The 21,980-nt window shown below is 34.5% G+C and overlaps 1 protein-coding gene across 1 annotated transcript in view; it reads left to right on the top strand.

Moving 5' to 3' along the window:
- LSMEM1 (leucine rich single-pass membrane protein 1) overlaps positions 1-2,783 on the top strand; it is a 29,171-nt gene extending 26,388 nt beyond the window's left edge. Inside the window, exon 4 of the mRNA XM_074266869.1 lies at positions 990-2,783. Within this exon, the coding sequence (XP_074122970.1) occupies positions 990-1,030 (41 nt within the window). The 3' untranslated portion in view covers positions 1,031-2,783. The remainder of the gene's footprint in view (positions 1-989) is intronic.
- The last annotated feature ends 19,197 nt before the right edge of the window (positions 2,784-21,980 follow it).

The following is a 21,980-nucleotide window of genomic DNA, read 5'->3' as shown; positions in this document are numbered from 1 at the left end:
TTACCAGGAGTTCTATTGAGGTCAGGTATTGTTTTCATTTCTGGCTTTGGATCCCCAATGCTTGGCAGAGTGCCTGGCACATAGTTGATGTTCAAATAAGTTATTTATTGAATTTAATTGACTTGAAAATATTTTTTCCTCTTCTCTCAAAAGTAATTTGAAGAGAATTATTTTACAGAGCTGGCTGAAAGTCCAAATAATTCTAAAATGGCATTTTAAAAATATTTTATGTCTTCTGTTTTTTTAAAATAAGTAATTTCCTGATGTACTGACACCTCCCACCAATTCCTCTTATGTTACAAAGGAAAACAGTTAAATAAAACCAGTACAAACTGAATCTATAATAGACACTGCATATAACATTCTGACCCCAAGTTCCACCACTTCTCTACTAAAAGAAGTGTGTTTTATCACAACAAATAACATTTCCAAAACAAAGAGTCAAATCCTTTTAGGAGGATACTTTTCAAAATGAGATATTGTAACAATTACTTTGAAAGAAATAATCATGCTGACCCATTTCAATGGTGGCATAGAATGCTGGATTTAAGAGTCAAGAAGAAATGAATTTGAACTCTGCCTCAGATACTAGCTACATGATTGTAGGTCTAACTTTCTTCATTTCTAAAATGGGGTAACAATAACAGCCATTTCACAGGGTTGTGTAAGAGTCAGATGAGATAATAAATTGATTATATTATTGTTTTCATAAATATTTTTGGCTTAGCCAAGATTACTGATAAATGTAAAGATTAGCATTAATCAACCACCAAATATTTCAATGAAGGGTAAACTTTCTTCCTTCTGTTCTCTTCTCTCCTTTCTCCTCCTGCTCCTTCAGTTGACAGAATGTTGTTTCACTTCCTGACAGGCAGACTTATCCTTGTGCAGTTGTGTTCTTTACAATGCCTGAATTAATGTTAAGCATTGAATAATTATGATAGAATACATTCAAAACCAACTGATATAACTTATTTTCCCTTTTAAAGTTCAAACTGGAAGCAAGATGATGAAGTATCAAGAAGATTAACAGCTGAAAGACAAGGATATCGATGAGCTCAAGAAAATAAACAGCATGATATTAAATCGTCTCAACCAATTGGATGCTATTAAAAACTAAAGACGTGATCTGTAAAATATCAATTCTGAAAGTCTAAAGATTCTTCTTAATGTTACAAAGAATCTTCAAGGTGAACTCTTCAGGAGGATACCATAAGAGGGCAATCCATTGTCAGTATGATGAAAAAAGGATTGGTGAAATTCTTTCAGCTGAATTCATAAGAAATAATTTTAGAGATGGCAATTTCTCACATCAGTGACATAGTTGCTAATTCTTTGTGAGGCTAAATGAAACAATAGATGTTGTGCAGAGAGTGGATATTTTGAAGATTTGGGTTCTATTGCTGGTACTGAAATTCCTATGTGCCTGTGAATAACCTATCTGGGCATCAGCTTCATAGTATCATAATATGATAAACTTAGAGTTGGAAGGAATCTGATGATCTACTCCAACTTTCTCATTTTGCAGAGGAGAAAAGTGAAGTCCAGGATAGTTAGGGAAGTTCAGATACTTCTCTAAAGTCAGACAGGAAGTAAAGATCAGTGTTTTTATTCAAGTCCTCTCATTTAAGAGTTATTGCTCTTTTTGCTATACTACAGTGCCTTTCCTTGAGTGTAAAATGAAGTTGTGCTAGATGGATTTTAAGGTTTTTTCAGTACTGATGTATTTTTTGTTCTATGTTAAGATGCTAGTATGAATGATGTCAAAGCCTTCTAAGTAGGTTTCTAAAATGTATCTTTTAAGAATGTTTACTTCCAGACATGATAATATATCTTTTCACAAATTCATAACACTCCGTATATATTTCCTAAGAAGATTTGAGGAGTTTTTCCTTATAAATTAGTGATTCTGGATCTAGCCATTCTAGAGAGCAATTTGGAGCTATGCTCAAAAAGTCATCAAACTGTACATACCCAACAGTGTTTCTACTGGGATTATATCCCAAAGAGATCTTAAAGGAGGGAAAGGGACCCACATGTGCAAAAATGTTTGTGGCAGCCCGTTTTGTATCAGCAAGAAACTGGAAACTGAATGGACGTCCATCAATTAGAGAATGACTGAATAAATTATGGTATTTGAATGTTATGGAATATTATTCCTCTATAAGAAACGATCAGCAGGATGATTTCAGAGAAGCCTGGAGATTAGATGAAATGAGCAGAATCAGGAGAACATTGTACACGGCAACAGCAAGATTATACAATGACCAACTTGATGGATGTGACTCTTCCCAATAATGGGATGACTGAAGCCAGTTCCAAAGCTCTTGTGATGAAGAAAGCCATCTATACCTACAGAGAAGACTGTGGGAACTGAGTGTGGCTCACAACATAGCATTTTCATTCTTTTTGTTGTTGTTTGCTTGCATTTTGCTTTCTTTCTCATTTTTTTTTCCTTTTTGATCTGATTTTTCTTGTGTAGCAAGATTATTGTATAAATATGCATACATATATTGGATTTAACATATATTTTAACATGTTTAACATATATATTGGATTACTTGCCATGTAGGAGAGGGGGTGGGGGGAAGGAGGGGAAAATTTGAAACACAAGGTTTTGTAAGGGCCAATGTTGACAAATTATCCATGTATATGTTTTGAAAAAATTTTGAAGTTTTGAGTGAATTTGAAAAAAATTTTGAAAATAAGATGAAAAAATAAATAATAAAAAATAAAATAAACAAAAATAAAATTAAAACTATAAACAAATAAATAAGTAAAAATTTATAATAACATAAATTAAAATAAAATAAATTAGTACTTCCAAGGATAAGCAGAGGCAATGTCTTTAAATTAAAAAATAAATCCTTTTGATAAGATTATTGTACTTTTGTTATTCTCTCTACCTTTCCAATCTATTATTTCTTCCTACCCTTCCACTTTTCTCTCCACATACTGTATTATCCAATGACATTAGCCTCCTTTCTGGTCTTCATACAAATTATCCCATCACCCAATTCTAGGCAATTTTGATGGCTAACCTCATGCCTGGAGCTCTCTCTGCCTCATGGCTTCCTTAACATCCTTAAAACCTCATCTAACATCCTATCTTCTACAGGAAGCCTTTCCTAATGATCTCTTAATTCTAATCTGTTGGTGATCTCCAATTCATTTGGTATTTGGTTTAATTTATTCTCCTCCAGTAAATTTATACTGTAAATATATTTTATTTATTGGATTTCCCACAAGAAGAAAAAGTTGGGGGTAACCCTAACTTGTTGGTGAAGAACTTTGAATTTATGTTGAAGGGTTTTTATTTCATGCCATAAAAGGAATTACAGCCTCACAAACCCAACATTTTGTAATTCTATATTAATAGATAACAAGAACTTCATTACTAATTTTTCCAGGGATTTTTGTCCTTTGAAAGATAATTCCTCAACTTAAAGGCATGTTCAGTATTTATTATACATTACTCTATCTTTTTGCTATACTACAATGCCTTTCCTTGAGTGCTAGTGAGTTGTGCTGGATGGGTTTTTCCAGCATATGTATCTTCCATGACTGGAATACACTTCCCCTTTACCTTTCTCTTTTAGAATGCCCAGTGTTCTTCAGCTCAAGCTTAAACTCATTTCAAACAGTACTTTTAACATATCGCCTTCATTTTGATCCCTCCCACCAGCTGCCATCCCTTCCTTCCAAAAATTTTACCTTATATTAATTTTCTATTTTTCTGCAAATACTTATATATACATCCCTTTTGTCCCTTCTGATTGAAGTGTAAGCTCCTTGAAGGCAGGGATTATTTAATTTTTGTTTTGTATGAATTTAGCACCTAGCACAGTGCCTGGGCACATATCTTGATGACTGATTTATAGCCATTGGTGACAGCAGAGTAAATGAGATATTTAGAGGTAAGAGATTTCATGGATTCCATCAAGAGACACCACTTAGGTGACTGTCCATTGCAATCTATGTGCAAAACTGTGTTAAAATTATATCTTGTTCTGATTTCACTGATTCACCTCCTTGTAGTTAATATAGTAAATTTATAAGTAGCCACTATAAAGTAATAATAGCAAGAATTAAGATTACAAACTTAGTAATCCTAACAAGCCACTATAAAGTAATAATAGCAAGAATTAAGATTACAAACTTACTTAAAGATTGTCCTATGGATCAATAATTTGCAAACTGTATCATATATTAACTAAAAATCACTTCCTAAGACTGCTAAATCAGAGGAAACCTTCTAATCCTTTCTATCAGAGCCTTTTTTTATCCTATAAATTATAAAACTCAGATAAGCTCCAATATCCACAATAAAATTTTTAGAACACCAAATGCTACTGTTAACTTTGAAATGATGTTGATATGGTAATGAACTAACCCCAAGGTGGCACGGATAACAGTCTGCTCCCTTCCAAAACCTTGTAAAAATGAAACTCCAATTTCCTGACCTTGGAGTACTCCTTCATCTCCATCTGGGTCCATGCTGCCCACTACTCCCAACTTCAATCCTTGGTTATATAAATGGTTCTGCCTCTTACTATTCTCTTCTCCATGCTGCCTGCCTTACCCCTCTCTTCTCCTGCCATCTGCCTCTCTATCCTCCTCCTTCTGCATTGTCTCTGTACTTTTTGTACTACTTGCCCCTACACTCTCTGTGCTTTACTAAAATGTGATTGAAATCTTTCTTCCCACTACCACTGTGGTTTTTCCCAGAGATGAACAAGAAACCAGAAGTGGCTACCCTTATTTCATAACTTCAAAAATTAATTAACAATTCATTGACCCAACTCTGCTTACCATAATTGAAATAAACTGTAACTATAGAGTTTAAATTTGGTTTTAGGAAACTGAGCATCTGCAAGATGGAGACATCATCTTCCCTGAATAATTGTTCATCTATTTCCTCGGGAGACCTCTCTATGCTCTCTGGAAAGTCTACATGGTTGGCTTAATACTTTCAGAATATTTCTTATTGGTAACCATTGTGATAATAATAATAATAATAATAATAATAATAATAATAATTACAAAATTATAATAAAATAAATGGGAAAACTTTTTTTGTTACTACATTATTTGATATAATTGTATCTCATGGTACACAGTAGAAATCTCTTTTTTTTAAGAGGATGTTTTGCCTGAAAACAAGGTCTGTTGTATCTAAGGTTCCACATGGTGGTTTTTCCTGGAATAAAGTCACATTTTGGTAATGAAAAAAAAAAGAGTAAAAATGTAAGAGAAACAGATCTGAACAAAGATCTGAACTGCTAATAATTAACAACTTTACCCCTTTCCCACAAAATGAAATGACAAATGGATAGTGGAAGCTTTTGATCCAGTATCTCTCTTAGGGTGAAAAATTTTCTGAACTATCACTTCTTTCCTATTTAAATTAAGATCCAAAAACTTCCCAAAGAAATATCTTTAAAAAAAAACCCAGTAAAATTTAATCTCATTTTCATGGGTACAAAGTACAGGAAAAGGTCTTTTGATAATTAAATAATACTTCGATTTTAATTGATTAAATATAGATGGAGAATCTACTATCTTCTCAGCTTTGTTCTAGACACCAATGGGGGATACAAAATAAAAGCCATTTTTTTTTGTCATCAAGTGGAATACAATCTTATTGAACCTAAGATTACAATTTATATAGATCATGAAACAGAACATTAAATGAGTAAGGGGTTTCAATAGCTTGTGCTTCAGGGCCTTGATTTAAACATAAATAAAACAGGGGCCACTGAACTATACATAAGTATCCCTGCAGACTGTATATTGATTTAGAAAACCACATATGAATATTATTTGACTTACTATACTTTTTATTTATTTTATTAAATATCTCTAATTATACTTTAATCTGGTTTTGGTTGTACCCAGGAGCATTAGAGACTACATGTTTGACACCTCTTTTCTGCAGCATGATCTCAAAACAAAGGTCCTAGTTTGACCCCAAAGAGTATTTATCAGTCAATCTGAGAAGAAGGCTCCACATGGCTGCCAAAGTGAATTTTCTAAAGTAAAAAAGTCTGACCATGCCACTCCCCTACCTAAACTTCAGGGACTGTTACCTCTAGGAATAGTCCTTTGCATAATATTTACATACAATTTAGAATCTGTTCCAATCTACCTTTCCAGCTTTTATTATAAATTATATATAATTAAGTATAATTATAATATACACATTCTATGATCCAGCCAAACTGATGTTTTTACTGTTCCTCACACATCACATCATTTTTCATTTGTCCCTGTGCTTTTTCAAAGACTGTCCTCATCCCTGGAATGCACTTTTCTCAAGCCCTCCTTACTTAAAACCTTAATTTCTTTTAAAACTCATCTGAAATGTTACCTTCTATGCAAAGTCTTTCTTGATTCTTTCCTATAGCTCCTAGTGTCCCCCAGTTAGTATGTATTTATTATATATGTATTTTATATATGCCTCTGTGTGTGTGTGTGTGTGTGTGTGTGTGTGTATGTTGTCTTCCCTGATAGAATGTGTGGTCCTGAAAGCAGGGATCATTTCATTTTTGTCTTTGTATAATATCTAGAACAGTGATTATCTGGCTTGGAGTATGTACATAATAAATGAATGTTGGCTGACTGGTTAGGGAAGGTTTCATTAAGGATGGATTATGAGTATAGGCTGTTCTAGAAGAAATGAGAATGCCAACCTGGATGGAGTGGAGGCAGCACTTGAATGTTTGGAGCACTGAATGACCAATTTCCACCAATGAGGAGAGTCTTACATAAATGAACTTTGAGCCTTGGTAAAGTAGTATTCAAGTAAGTAAATTCAAATTATAAGATGTCCCCAAAAACTTAGTGAATTTTTAAACTATAAAATGCTTAAGAAATAAAAATTTATATTTATTATAAATAATATTTAAATTTAATATTCATATTGAAATAAATAGCTTAATACAAAAATTAAATACAAAGTACTTTTTGGGGGAGGGGCAGGGGCGAGAACACTAACAACTATAGTAAGGGCTATGTGGGAAGCAGCACTGACCTGAGCTTGGCAAGAGAGGAAGTAAACAGAAAAAGAATTCCACATATGAGATGCAAACTATGCAAGATTCCTTCCAGATCTTAAATATCATAATTCTTCCATCTGAGCAAGGATTAAAGGAGATTAGTAGGGCAGCAATGTGCAGAATGAATTGAACATAGGCAAGGAAAAGAAAAAGTAAGGCTATTTTACAGGTTATTACATATAAAAGCAGCACACATAAAAGTAGAGTGATAGTATATTAGGGTGTAAGGAATATTTAAGTTCAAATACTGCTTTATACTTTTACTAACTATATGATTCTACTGTATTCTATTTTATTTTTTTAATTTACTATTTTGTTTTCCTCCAGTTACAGGTAAAACTATTTTTAACATTTGTTTTTAAAACTTTGAGTTCTGGGCAGCTAGGTGGTGTACTGGATAGAGCATCAGCCCTGAAGTCAGGAGGACCTGAATTCAAATCTGTCCTCAGACTCTTAACACTTCCTAGCTGTGAGAGCCTGGGCAAGTCACTTAACCCCAATTGTCTCAGCAAACAAAACTGATTCTGTCCCTCTTTCCTCCCCCCATTGAGAAGGCACATGTGAAATTATGCAAAACATTAGCTGTAGGCAGGTCATTTAGGCTCCCTCTGGTTCAGTTTCCTCATCAGTAAAATGAAGGATATGGAGTCAATGGCCTTTAAAAACTTTGAACTTTAGAACTTAATGAATCACCCTGTTATGAGGTAATGAAAAGTCAGGACTAGGAGGGTAGCAAAGGGAATAGAGAAGGGGTGGACACAAATATTTTGCCTGGAGGAAGACAATATATAGTAGGATGAAATAGGGTAAGTGGAGGCAACTAGGACCAGAGAAATCTTTTAATATTTCAAGAGTAACTTATTGGCAGAATGGGGACATATTGAACAGAAACAAGGAAACTGGGAAGGGGAAATGTTTTAAGAGAAAGTTCTTTTCGTATCATATTGATTCAATTTAATCATTTACTAAACGTTTTTTTTTAATTATTTGCTATATGTGGGGTACTATGACTGGTGCTGAAGGAGTTACAAAGCTTGTGATTTTCACAAATCAAAAAATGTAGCATACTTTTCAAAGACTCACAGAAGAGACTAATAGAATAGGCCATTAAGCAACCTCCAGTAGTACAAACTTTCGGTATATATTGAAACATCTTATTATCCCCTTATTTTACATAATGATGATGAAAGAAATACCTTAAGTTCTTTCCAAAGTATGATAATTCTAAAAGAAGAAATTTTCATTTATTCAAATGAATGTGAGGATCATCAAAGGAGAATGAGATTCAACAGAGAAGTGTTATTTGCTTTCCCTTAATCTTAGTCCAGGTTCCTCAGCCCAATGCTATTCTCCTTCTTCTTTTATTTTTACTCCCTAATTAATTTTCTTTTTTATCTGCTTCCATTTTCCTCTTTATTTCCTTCTGCTCTTTCCTTTAGCCTACTTTTTCCTTTGATTATTTTATCCATTTCTCCTTTCCCTTCATTCTAGAATGAATGAAAGTTTTAAAAATAAATAAGAAAAAAATGTTTTAATGGTTGAAGCAATTTAGACCTTTGCTTTATAGACTCTCAATTCCCTGAAGGTAAATAACTCTGTTTTCCACTGCAAACCTTTTCCTGTACTTTGAACACTGACAGAATGCTAAACCATGAACAATTTTCTATTTCAGTTGCTAATAGCTTTTAATTAACCAAAGCAATAATGATTAACAGGAGAGGAGGGACATCTGGTGGCAGTTGATAATTATAAGTTAAGAAAGCAAATTTGGCCAGAGAAATAAAGGAAATGGAAGAGATAAAGACTGATGAAGACCATTATATTAATAGAACAGCAGGTTTTTTTAAAGTACCTATTATGAGTCTTTATATATCCAGAGATATTAAATGCTTACTGACTTGATAGTCACTGTGCTAAATGCTGGAAAAATAAAGAATTAAACAATCCCTGTTCTTGTGCAGCTTACATTTTGGGGTTGGGGTGAATGATGAATAAAAAGAAAATAGAAAGAGGGAATAAGAAAAAAAATTGAACCCAGCAATGGAAACAGAACAGCTGAAGAAAAATGACTATATCTAGGGAAAAGAGATCAGCAGAAAATCCAAATGGAAGAAGGGGAGGGAATGAAAAACATAAGGTTTAGACTAAGGAAGCATCTGCTTGTCAAGTCCTGATGTGACACTGAGACTTTTCCTCTTCCTCTTTCTTATTAGCTTCCACTTCAGATACACAGACAAAAGTGGCAAGGTTGTGCTGGGGCCAGCTCAAAAAATAATTATTAAGTTTTTAAGATAAGCATTTATTTGCACTTCCAAAATCTGCAAAATGCTACAAACCAGGACTTAATTTATTGCTTCATTGATAGTCTAGACTTAAGAAAATGATAAAGTAAATGTTAGTAAAGCAGGGCATCTAGGTAGGACAATAGATAAGATAAGGAAGATTCATCTTCCTGAATTCAAATTTGGGCTCAGACACTTACTAGATGTGTAATCCTGGGCAAATCAATTAAATTTATTTTCCTCAGCTTTCTTCCTCCTCTGTAAAATAAACTGGAGAAGAAAATGACAAATCAATATTTTTTTGTTAATAAAACCCCAAATAAGTTCACAAAGAGTGGGATATGATTGAAATGACTAAACAACAAGAAAAAGCTTAAGCATGTATTCTACATACATTTCCCCCACATGCAGCCAGTTTTTAACATTTTTTAAAACACCACTGTCTGGCATTACTTTTTATGGAGTCCACTAGCTATTTAGTGATTTTTATAAGGTCCAAGGCTAAATAAATGCCTACTTTCTAATGAAGTGAAGAAAGATTCTAAGATTCAGCCCAGATAAATCAGTCAGTGAATCACTCAATCCCTCCAGGAGTCCCCACAATGTCCTAAGTTGGGGGAATAATATAGCCTATGATCTCTAATCTAAAGGTGCTGACCATCTGGTCATTGGATGATGAAATTATCATTCTGGAGATAGAAGGGACCTTCCCTTCTATCCAATATAACCTTTCTTTTCCAGAGGAGGAAACAGAGGCCAAAGGAAGTCAAGTGCCTTCTCCTAAATCACATAAGGTTCAGAGATCCTCTTCTTTTCCCACTCTTGTGTAGAGATAAGGCCAATATTATAACAAACAAGATTAAATGAAACCCTAAATTGTGTGGTACATGTTGAAAGATCTTATAAGGGCTCAGAGAAGAGAAAGCTTTGTCAAAAATAGTGTAATCAATAGAGCCTCTGAAGGATGAACAGGATTTGGATGGGCCAAAGGGTGAATGGAAGGTGTGGTTTTAAAAGGACCTTCATTGGAGATACTGTGACATTTCATAGAGATACACAATAACAAAGAAGTAGATGGGAGTTCAAAGTCATGGAGTCCAATCCACAGCTGAATAAGCATCTCTTCTACAACATTTTAACAAGTGGCATCCAGCTACTACTTAAAGACTTCAAGTCTCCTTTAAGAAGAACCCACTATTTTCCAAGGCACTTTCCATTCTATTTTGAGAGGCATTTGTGGAGAGAGTACTGGGCTTAGACAGAGCAAAATCGGGATAAGAATCCTAACTGAAACTCTCTTTGAGCCTCAGTCAGTCAGTCACCTTCTATGAGCTTTAGTTTCCCTATTTGAAAAATGGGGAATGCTATGTAATATTTAAAGTCCTAATATTATAACACATTAATCTACCCAACTGGCTTTCATGTTATTCTTCACTTTAGGCATTCCACTCCCTGTCTGTCCTTCACACTTACCTCTATTTAATAGACTCATGAGGCTCCTTTAAGATTCAGAACACCACAGAAACCTTTTCCTGATACCTCCCTCACCTTAAACACAGCTGCTAGTATTGTTCCTTCTACTATCTATATCTATTTTCTACATACTGATACAGTATTGTCTCCCAAAGTAGAATCCCGACTGCCTTGTTTTATTCTTTGTCTTCTTTGTTCCATAATTTAACATAGTATTTGGCATGTAGTCAGTGCTACACACACACACACACACACACACACATACACACACGACTTAATATTTCTCTATTGCACCTAATATTGGTCCTTAGATTAAGGTAGATAATGATATTATATTGAGAGAATAAATCCTTCCATACCTATTCTTTCTAGTGTTTTTATCAGGAATATAGAATTAGATTTTATCAAAAGATTTTTTTCTGATATATATATATGTATGTATATATATAATACAATATAATCATGTTTAGAGGCATTTTAAAATTCATGCTTTATTATTTTGATAGTTTTTCTGATATTGAATGAGCCTTGCATGCTTGTTATAAGATGCTCAAGATGAATTATTTTTTCTTTTTTAAAAAAATTCACATTGAATTTAAATACATAAAGATAAAAAATTTTCATCTAGTAGCACAAAATAAAAATGATTCACTATAAAACCATGAATTTACATTTCACAGTGTTTACAAAAAACCTGCACCAGTACTGTAGTTTTCAAAATTACTGTTTTCTTTGTTTCCTTCTAAATTTTCTTTTATTCCTTACTATTAATAAATTATTGCTGTATTCAATTAGATGATAATTTATTTAATATTTCTGTAGCAATATTCATTAGAGAAATAGGTATATTATTTTCTTATTTAGAATTATCTTACTAGGTTTTTAATAGCAAACTCATATTTGTCTCATAAATTATATTTGGCATTGTTGCATCTTTCCCTATATTTATGAATAATCTATATAGTATAGGGATAATTTGTTCTTGAAATATTTGAAAAAAAATTAGCAGTATTCAGTCTGGAACAGGCACATTTTTGGGGATGCCAGCAATGTTTACATTCATATTTTTGGGCTCCTTTTATGTGACCCCTTCAGGTTTTTTTTTTTTTTTTTCAAGAAACTCAACAAGGATAAATTGTTTATTTTTATATGGGAAATGTATAGCATATGTTTAGGATTGACATCAATAATACAACAGCTCAGAAAAAAATTGGGCAGAGTTAATGTGAAAATAATAATTATGGCATATAAATGAGGTGTAGAGGAATAATACACAAAGAGGGATTAGAAGGGGGAAGAGGGCTTGAAGTTGTGAAAAGCTATGCTCATCAGGAATGGGTTCAATAAGCAGACATATATATATATATATATATATATATATGTATATATATATATATATATATATATATATATAGCATAAACTATATGTCAGCTATGTGTCAGTTTATGGGCTTATATATATTGTGTGTGAGACATATATATTTTGTGTGCATGTATGTGTGTGTACAATGAAGGATACAGAACCCTTCAAAATCTATAAAGAAATAAGAGGAGAGGGATGAGTGGAAAGGGAAGCAAAGAGTGACAGAAAAAGACAAGGGAAGGATCCATGGGTTGGAGAAGGTTAAGTAATAGGAAGGCAAGTTAGGAGCAGAATTAATAAAGTGTCAGCAGGGATATGAAAGAAATGTGTGTGTGCGTGTATGTGGGGGTCTACGTGTATGTATATATGTCTACATATGTATATATAAATATATCCTTTCTGAACTATAGCCTGCTTGGAGTTGGTAGAGGAGTGAAAGGGGAAAAAGAATAAATTTTAAAATTGCACAGCAGAGAACAAAAGAACAATTTACAAGGAAGAAAAAATGGACATTTTTGAATATAATTTCATATATATATATACATATATATAATTTATATGTATGGTTTCTTAAGATGTTATTTATTATCATATATTTTGAATCTTTCCTAATGTTCTGCTGAGCACATGGCAATGTTCTCTTTTGTTTTATTTCATTTTGTTTTGTATTTTTTTTCTGTTGCTCTTTTTTCTTGTTTAGTTTCTTTTTTTTTTTTTTTTTTTTTTGGGAAAAAATTTTTTTTAATTACATATATATATATATATATATATATATATATTATAATATTATCCCTTGTATTCATTTTTCCAAATTACCCCCCCTCCCTCTAATCCCTCCCCCCGACGACAGGCAATACCATACATTTTACATGTGTTACAATATAGTCTAGGTACAATACATGTGTGCGAATATCATTTTCTTGTTGCACAATAAACATTAGAATCCGAAGGTACATGCAACCTGGGCAGACAGATATTAGTGCTAACAATTTTCATTCCCCTCCCAGTGTTTCTTCTCTGGGTGTAGCTACCTCTGTCCATCATTGATCAACTGGAAGTGAGTTGGATCTTCTTTATGTTGAAGATTTCCACTTCCATCAGAATACATCCCCATACAGTATTGTTGTTGAAGTGTACAGTGATCTTCTGGTTCTGCTCATTTCACTCAGCATCAGTTGATTTAAGTCTCTCCAGGCCTCTCTATATTCCTCCTGCTGGTCATTTCTTACAGAGCAATGATATTCCATAACCTTCATATACCACAATTTACCCAACCATTCTCCAACTGATGGACATCCATTCATCTTCCAGTTTCTAGCTACCACAAAAAGAGCTGCCACAAACATTTTGGCACATATATGTCTCTTTCCGCTCTTTAGTATTTCTTTGGGATATAATCCCAGTAGTAGCGCTGCTGGGTCAAAGGGTATGCACAGTTTGATAACTTTTTGGGCATAATTCCAGATTGCTCTCCAGAATGGCTGGATTCTTTCACAACTCCACCAGCAATGTATTAGTGTCCCAATTTCCCCACATCCCCTCCAACATTTGTCATTATTTGTTCCTGTCATCTTAGCCAATCTGACAGGTGTGTAGTGGTATCTCAGAGTGGTCTTAATTTGCATTTCTCTGATCAGTAGTGATTTGGAACACTCTTTCATGTGAGTGGATATAGTTTCAATTTCTTCCTCTGAGAATTGTCTGTTAATATCCTTTGACCATTTATCAATTGGAGAATGGTTCGGTTTCTTATAAATTATGGTCAGTTCTCTATATATTTTGGAAATGAGACCTTTGTCAGAACCTTTGTTTTTAAAAATATTTTCCCAATTTGTTACTTCCCTTCTAATCTTGTTTGCATTAGTATTATTTGTACAGAAACTTTTTAGTTTGATGTAATCAAAATCTTCTATTTTGTGATCAATAATGATCTCTAGTTCTCCTCTGGTCATAAATTCCTTCCTCCTCCACAAGTCTGAGAGGTAGATTATCCTCTGTTCCTCTAATCTATTTATTATCTCCCTCTTTATGCCTAAATCATGGACCCATTTTGATCTTATCTTGGTATATGGTGTTAAGTGTGGATCCATATCTAATTTCTGCCATACTAATTTCCAGTTTTCCCAAGAGTTTTTTCCGAATAATGAATTTTTATCCCTAATGTTGGAATCTTTGGGTTTGTCAAAGATTAGATTGCTATAGATGTACCCTTTTTTGTCCTTTGTATCTAATCTGTTCCACTGATCTACCGGTCTATTTCGTAGCCAATATCAAATGGTTTTGGTGACTGCTGCTATATAATATAGCTTTAGATCAGGTACACTTAGACCACCTTCCTCTGAGTTTTTTTTCATTAGTTCCCTTGCAATTCTTGACCTTTTATTCTTCCATATGAATTTTGTTGTTATTTTTTCTAGGTCATTAAAATAGTTTCTTGGGAGTCTGATTGGTATAGCACTAAATAAATAGATTAGTTTGGGGAGAATTGTCATCTTTATTATATTCGCTCGGCCTATCCAAGAGCACTGAATGTCTTTCCAATTATTTAAATCTGATTTTATTTTTGTGGCAAGTGTTTTGTAATTTTTCTCATATAATTCCTGACTTTTCTTTGGTAGATGGATTCCCAAATATTTTATACTCTCAACATTTGTTTGGAATGGAATTTCTCTTTGTATCTCTTGCTGTTGCATTTTGTTAGTGATATATAAAAATGCCGAGGATTTATGTGGATTTATTTTGTATCCTGCCACTTTGCTGAAATTTTGAATTATTTCTAGTAGCTTTTTAGCAGAGTCTTTGGGGTTCTCTAAGTATGCCATCATGTCATCTGCAAAAAGTGATAGTTTAATTTCCTCATTTCCTACTCTAATTCCTTGAATCTCTTTCTCGGCTCTTATTGCCGAGGCTAGCATTTCTAGTACTATATTGAATAGTAATGGTGATAGTGGGCAACCTTGTTTCACTCCTGATCTTACTGGGAAAGGTTGCAGTTTATTTCTATTGCATATTATGCTTACTGACGATCTTAAATATATACTCCTGATTATTCTAAGGAATAATCCATTTATTCCTATACTCTCAAGAGTTTTTAGTAGGAATGGATGTTGGATTTTGTCAAATGCTTTTTCTGCATCTATTGAGATGATCATATGGTTCTTATTAATTTGATTATTAATATGGTCAATTATATTAATAGTTTTCCTAATATTAAACCAGCCCTGCATTCCTGGAATAAATCCTACTTGATCATAGTGTATTATCTTGGAGATGATTTTCTGAAGTCTTTTTGCTAAAATCTTATTTAAGATTTTAGCATCAATATTCATTAAGGAGATTGGTCTATAATTTTCTTTCTCAGTTTTCGATCTACCAGGTTTAGGTATCAGTACCATGTCTGTGTCATAAAAGGAGTTTGGTAGGACTCCTTCATCCCCTATTTTTTCAAATAATTTATATAACATTGGGGCTAATTGTTCTTTAAATGTTTGGTAGAATTCACATGTGAATCCATCTGGCCCTGGGGATTTTTCCTGGGGAGTTGATTAATAGCTTGTTCTATTTCTTTTTCTGAAATGGGACTATTTAAGCAATTTATCTCCTCCTCTGTTAATCTAGGGAGCCTATATTTTTGGAGAAAGTCATCCATTTCACTTAAGTTATCAAATTTATTGGCATAAAGTTGGGCAAAGTAACTCCTTATTATTTCTCTAATTTCCTCTTCATTGGTGGAAAGATCCCCCTTTTCATTTGTAAGACTATCAATTTGATTTTCCTCTTTTTTTTTTTTTTTGATCAAATTTACCAAAGGTTTATCTATTTTATTGGCTTTTTCATAAAACCAACTCTTGGTTTTATTTATTAATTCAATAGTTTTTTTACTTTCATTTTTATTGATTTCTCCTTTTAATTTTTGTATTTCGAGTTTAATTTTTGGTTGGGGGTTTATAATTTGGTCTTTTTCTAGCCTTTTAAGTTGTAAGCCCAATTCGTTAATCTTCTCTTTCTCAATTTTCTTCAAATAAGCCTCTAAAGATATAAAATTTCCCCTTATTACTGCTTTAGCTGCATCCCAAAGATTTTGATATGATGTCTCATCATTATCATTATCTTGGGTGAAATTGTTAATTGTTTCTATAATTTGCTCTTTCACCCAGTCATTCTTTAAGATGAGATTATTCAGTTTCCAATTACTTTTTGGTCTATTTACCCCTAACTTTTTACTGAATGTAGCTTTTATTGCATTGTGATCTGAGAAGAAGGCATTTATTATTTCTGCCTTCCTACATTTAATTTTGAGATCTTTATGTCCTAATATATGGTCAATTTTTTGTATAGGATCCATGAACTGCTGAGAAGAAAGTATATTCCTTCCTATTGCCATTCAGTTTTCTCCAAAGGTCTATCATACCTAGTTTTTCTAATGTTCTATTTACTTTTTTAATTTCTTTCTTGTTTGTTTTGTGGTTTGATTTGTCTAAATCTGAGAGTGCAAGGTTGAGATCTCCCACTATTATAGTTTTACTGTCTATTTCTTCTTGTAGTTCTCTTAACTTTTCCTTTAGAAAGGTAGATGCTATACCACTTGGTGCATATATGTTTAGTATTGATATGGCTTCATTATTTATGCTACCTTTCAGCAGGATATAGTTTCCTTCCTTATCTTTTTTAACGAGATCTACTTCTGCTTTTGCTTGATCTGAGATAAGGATAGCTACCCCTGCTTTTTTGGCTTTACCTGAAGCATAATAGGCTCTGTTCCAACCTTTTACCTTTACTCTGTATGTATCTCCCTGCTTTAAGTGTGTTTCCTGTAGACAACATATTGTAGGGTTCTGCTTTTTGATCCAATCTGCTATCCATCTCCGTTTGATGGGATCGTTCATCCCATTTACATTTACAGTTAAAATTACTAATTCTGTATTTCCTGCCATCGTATTATCCCCAGATTATACTTTTTTCCCTTGACCCCCCTGATCCCCCTCCCCGATATTTAATTTACAGACCCCCCTTGTGACGCGCAACCCTCCCTCTTTTTTTTTTTTTTTTTTTTTAGGATCCCTCCCCCCTCCCTCCAAGTCCCTTCACTTATTCTCCTTTTCCTTTCCCCTTTTCCTCTCCCCCCTTTTAATGAGGTGAGAGAAAATTCTCTGAAAAACAAATATGTTAATTATTTACTCTTTGAGCCTCTTCTGATGAGAGTAAGATTCACACAATGATTCTCCCCCTCACTAAGTTCCCTCAGATATGGTGTATTTTCTATGTCTCTTCCTGGGATGTAGTTTCCCTCTTTTTATCACTCCTTCCCCTTTTTCTGAACCGACCTCCTTCCCTTTACTACACCCCCCTTTTTTTCTTTTATATCAGTAAAATCAAATTATCCTTGAGTATTTTTTATATACCCACAACAGAGTTACAGTTCTCAAGGGTTCTGTGTACCTTTTTCTGTTTCTCTTCAGTCTTGTGGATGTAGATCAAATTTTTTGTTTAAGTCTGGTTTTTTTCTTAGAAACATATAGAATTCCTCTGTTTCATTGAATGACCATCTTCTTCCATGGAAAAAGATGCTAAACTTAGCTGGGTAGTTCATTCTTGGTTGCAGTCCTTGATCTTTTGCCTTTCGGAATATCAGGTTCCAGGCCCTTCTATCTTTTAATGTGGAGGCAGCCAGATCTTGGGTGACCCTTATTGTGGCACCTTGGTATTTAAATTGTTTTTTTCTAGCTGCTTGCAGGATTTTCTCCTTTGTGTGGTAATTCTGCAGCTTAGCCACAATATTCCGTGGTGTTCTTTTTTTAGGGTCTATTTCAGAAGGAGTTCGATGAATTCTTTCCACATCTACTTTCCCTTCTGTTTCTATTATCTCTGGACAGTTCTCTTTGATAATTTCCTGTAAAATAGAATCTAGGCTCTTTTTTTGGTCATAGTTTTCTGGAAGTCCAATGATCCGCAGATTATCTCTCCTAGATCTATTTTCCAGGTCTATAGATTTTCCCAGTAAGTATTTGACGTTGTTCTCCAGCTTCTCATTTTTTTTTTGTTTTGTTTGACTGATTCTTGGGTTCTCTGTGAATCATTCATTTCTATTTGTTCCATCCTGACTTTTAAGGAGTTATTTTCTTCTTTCACAGTTTTTAGTTCTTTTTGTAAATGCCCAATTTCGTTTTTAAATGAATTATTTTGCTCTATTGAATTTTTTTCCATTTCCCTAATTTTTTTTTTTTGAGAATTATTTTCTTTTTCCAATTCAGAAATTCTATTTTCTTGAGACTTTTTTATCTTTTCCAATTCAGAAATCCTACTTTCCTGTGTTTTTTTAACCTTTTCTAATTCACTAATTTTGTTTCCCTGCATCTCCTGTGAATTCTTTATTTTTTCCAACTCCAATTTCAGGACGTTGTTATTCTCTATCATAACTTCCCTTTCCTTGCCCCATTTTTCTTCGATCTCCCTCAATTTTTTAAGAGCTTCTTCTAGGAGAGAGTTATGTGATGGGGGGCAGGAATCGTTCCCCTTTAGGTTGTTGTCTGCTGATTCTCTGCTGTCAACTTCCTCGGGGTTGGTTACCCGCTCTTTCTCTGTATAGAAGGAATCTATAGTTTTTCTAGCTTTTTTGCTCATACTTAAAAAAATCTTTTGGGGTCTGTCCCTGGGGTAGGAAATTATTTACTTCTTTACCAGCTTCCTCCCAGACTGGATGGATGCAGCGGCTCCTGTGCCTGAGCTAAGATAGAGCTCTGGGAGAGAGTTCCCCACCCCCTCCCTGGAGGTGCCTCAGAGGTGATTAGCACTACTGTGCTTCCAGGGCGTAGAATAGTGAAGACAGCACGAAGCCCAGCCTATGTGTCCGGGTGGGGAGTGGATGTCTGCAGCAGGTGACGTGAGAAGCCCCTGCGCTCAAACTGGAAGTGTCTGCCAGAAACCGAGGTCCCTAGTTCAAAGGTTCCGCTTCTCTGGGACTTCCTGGAGCTGAGTTCCACTCCCTCCAGCTATGCTAGGCAGTGTGTGTTGCCTTGGGCCGTATCCACCCACTTGTCAATCTCTTAACTATTCTCAGGTGGTAGCTGAGGCCACACCCCCTGGTGCCGAGTCAGCTGAGTCACCCCCCGGATCGGGGAAAATCTAATTTGAGTTTTAAAATATTTTGGCTTTCTCTTCTGAACTGCTAAATAATTAGCAGAGAAGAGCTAACAGCCTGTGCCAGATTCCTTTACCTCAGTGGCTTCTCTGATCCCAGAGCCCTTCCCAGCGCAATGGGCGCAGTGTGCCCCTACCCCACCGTCTGTGCTGGTCTTTCTTATTCCTCCCCTGAGAACTGACCTTTCCTGTTGAAACTCCAGATTCTCTTCAGCTGGTAAGTCGTGCTTCCAGTCCTTGTGGTATCTATCAGTCCTGAGCTAATTCTGAGACTTAATTTATCTAATTGGTTGTGAGGGAGTGAGGACGTTCACTGAGTCGTGTGTTTCTTCTCCGCCATCTTGGCTCCGCCCCCGACCCCTTCAGGTTTAAAAGACTCTCTGATTCAGCATCTGTTTAAATCCATGGCTCACCAATTCCCTATCCAGTGTTTCATTTTCCTTCAGATCAAAACAAGATGACTCATGATTTCAAAGAAAAACTATTTAGTGAAAAAAGTGTGGCAAATAATAAGGAAAAATTCCATCACTCCTACTATACAAAAAAACAAACAAACAAACAAAAAAACTCCAGATTTCCATGCCACACTTGGGAAAAGGGACATTTTTAGAACTCATGAACTTAGGAAAAATAGGGTTGTATCCTGGATGTCACATGTTTAAAGGCTCTATCTGCCAGCACCCACTACACTATGTTGTTCCTCATTTTGCCTCACTGCTAATCCATATCACTTAGAAAGCTGCTGTTATTCTATCCCAGTATATATAAAAATACAGTTCTTTGCTGAACTACTGCCATCTACTGGAGATTCTTCCACTATTGGAGTTTTTCTTTTCCTCAAGTATCTTACCACTACTTTCTGAGACAAACCTGACCAATACACTTTAATCTAGGATTGTCAGTATATTTTCACTTCTTTGGCTGGACCAGACACAATAATGATCTTAGTCTTATAAGAATGATTTTAAGGGAAGGGGGGAAATGCCTGAACAATCATGCTTTGACATTGGAGTAAAAATTATTTCTGGATACTTTTTGATATCCTCATTCTCCTTCAGTAAAAATTCCCTCAACTCAAATAGTATTTGAGTTGGAGTGAATAAACTGCTTTTAATTTCCATCATGATCTTGGAAGCTACTAACAGAATGTAAATTACACTGGAGCTTCATTTAGTAATACGATAGGAATAGGTGAATTTTGACTTATATTTCTGTAGTTACAACCACATTGTTCTTTCATAAATGCTCTTGGGTTTTTGCTTGTAGAAAGAATGCAAGAAATTAATGTGCTTAATTCCTCTAGGAATGTATAAAATCATTGGTCATTGTACATGGATCTTATATTTGTAGTATTAAATTAATTAAATTTATGTAGGTAGGTGAACTCCAAACACACATAATTGTTCACATTATCTGTCTCCTCTTTAACCACTCCAGCACTCTATCAATGAGACCCACCTCTAGTCCTCTTAATCTGTATTTTGTCCCTGGGCCCAGGTGGCTTTGGGAAAAAAGTGAAGCTGGTGACCATCTCTTAAATCCAATTCACTTGCATGCTATGGCACCATCTTTCTGATGTCATGGTCTTTTTCAAGAATGAAGACAAACAAACAACAACTCTATTAATGAAGGAGAGTTGAGGATCTTAAAGGACTGAGTGTCATTGTTATTTTTTCTCATTTCATGGGTTGACAGTGCCAAAGAATTTGTCCCTTATTAGTCAATTGGAGATCAGCTTTTACACACTTAGCAAGGCTGGGCTTTGGACAACAGACATATTAAACAGATTTTAAAATAAGTTTAGGAATAAGGGGAATGGATAAATGTAATTGACTATCTCCAGGGAACAGATAAAAAGAATAGGGAGTAAGAGAGTGAAATAAGTGTTTGGGTGTGTATCAAGTGTCTACTATATCTCAGGCACTGTGTTGGGTGAAGACAAAGTAAAATAGTTCCTGTCCTCAAGGAATATCATCTAGCCAAAGAAGAAGTTCTATTTCTATAGAAAAGATACAAAGTTAGTACAAGATACAAAATAGAGAGAAGATAGTTTTGGGGAGAAGGAACAAGAGAATGATATCCTCATTTCAGGAAAGATTTCATGTGGAAGGTGACCCTTGAACTAAGCCTTGAAGGAAACTAGGAGTTTTGAGAGATGGGCATAAAGAGACATCCATTTCAGGTATAGGGAACAGACAATACAATGGCAATGAGATGAGAGACAGAGAGTTATGTATGAGGAATAGTTGGAAAAAACAGTTTGACTGGATTGTAATAGGTATAGAGGGGTGTAGTGTGTAATAAGGCTGGTGTTATAGGATGAAACTGGATTATAAAGACCTCTGAATGCCAAACTAAGGAGTTTAAATTAGATTCTTAGAGATAATAGGAAGCCTTTGGAGTTTAGTAAGTAGAAAAATGACATAGATTTGCACTTTAGGTAAATCACTTTGGATGGAGAGAGAAATTAGGAAGCTTTTCAACATTCCAGGTGAGAGGTGATGAAGGCCTGAACTAAGACAGTGGCTATCTGAGTACTAGGGATCAAATGTAAGAGAAAGCATGACAAGATTTGACAACAGATTTGAGATATGGGATGAATAAGAGTAACAAATGGAGGAAGATATAAAGATTGTGAACCTGGGTGACTAGGAGGATGGTGGTATC

This window comes from Sminthopsis crassicaudata, chromosome 5 (genome assembly GCF_048593235.1).
Source record: "Sminthopsis crassicaudata isolate SCR6 chromosome 5, ASM4859323v1, whole genome shotgun sequence".
NCBI classification, from domain to species: Eukaryota; Metazoa; Chordata; class Mammalia; order Dasyuromorphia; family Dasyuridae; genus Sminthopsis; species Sminthopsis crassicaudata.
The sequence above is the reverse complement of the archived record's forward strand: the minus strand, read 5'-3'. Positions and strand labels throughout refer to the sequence as shown.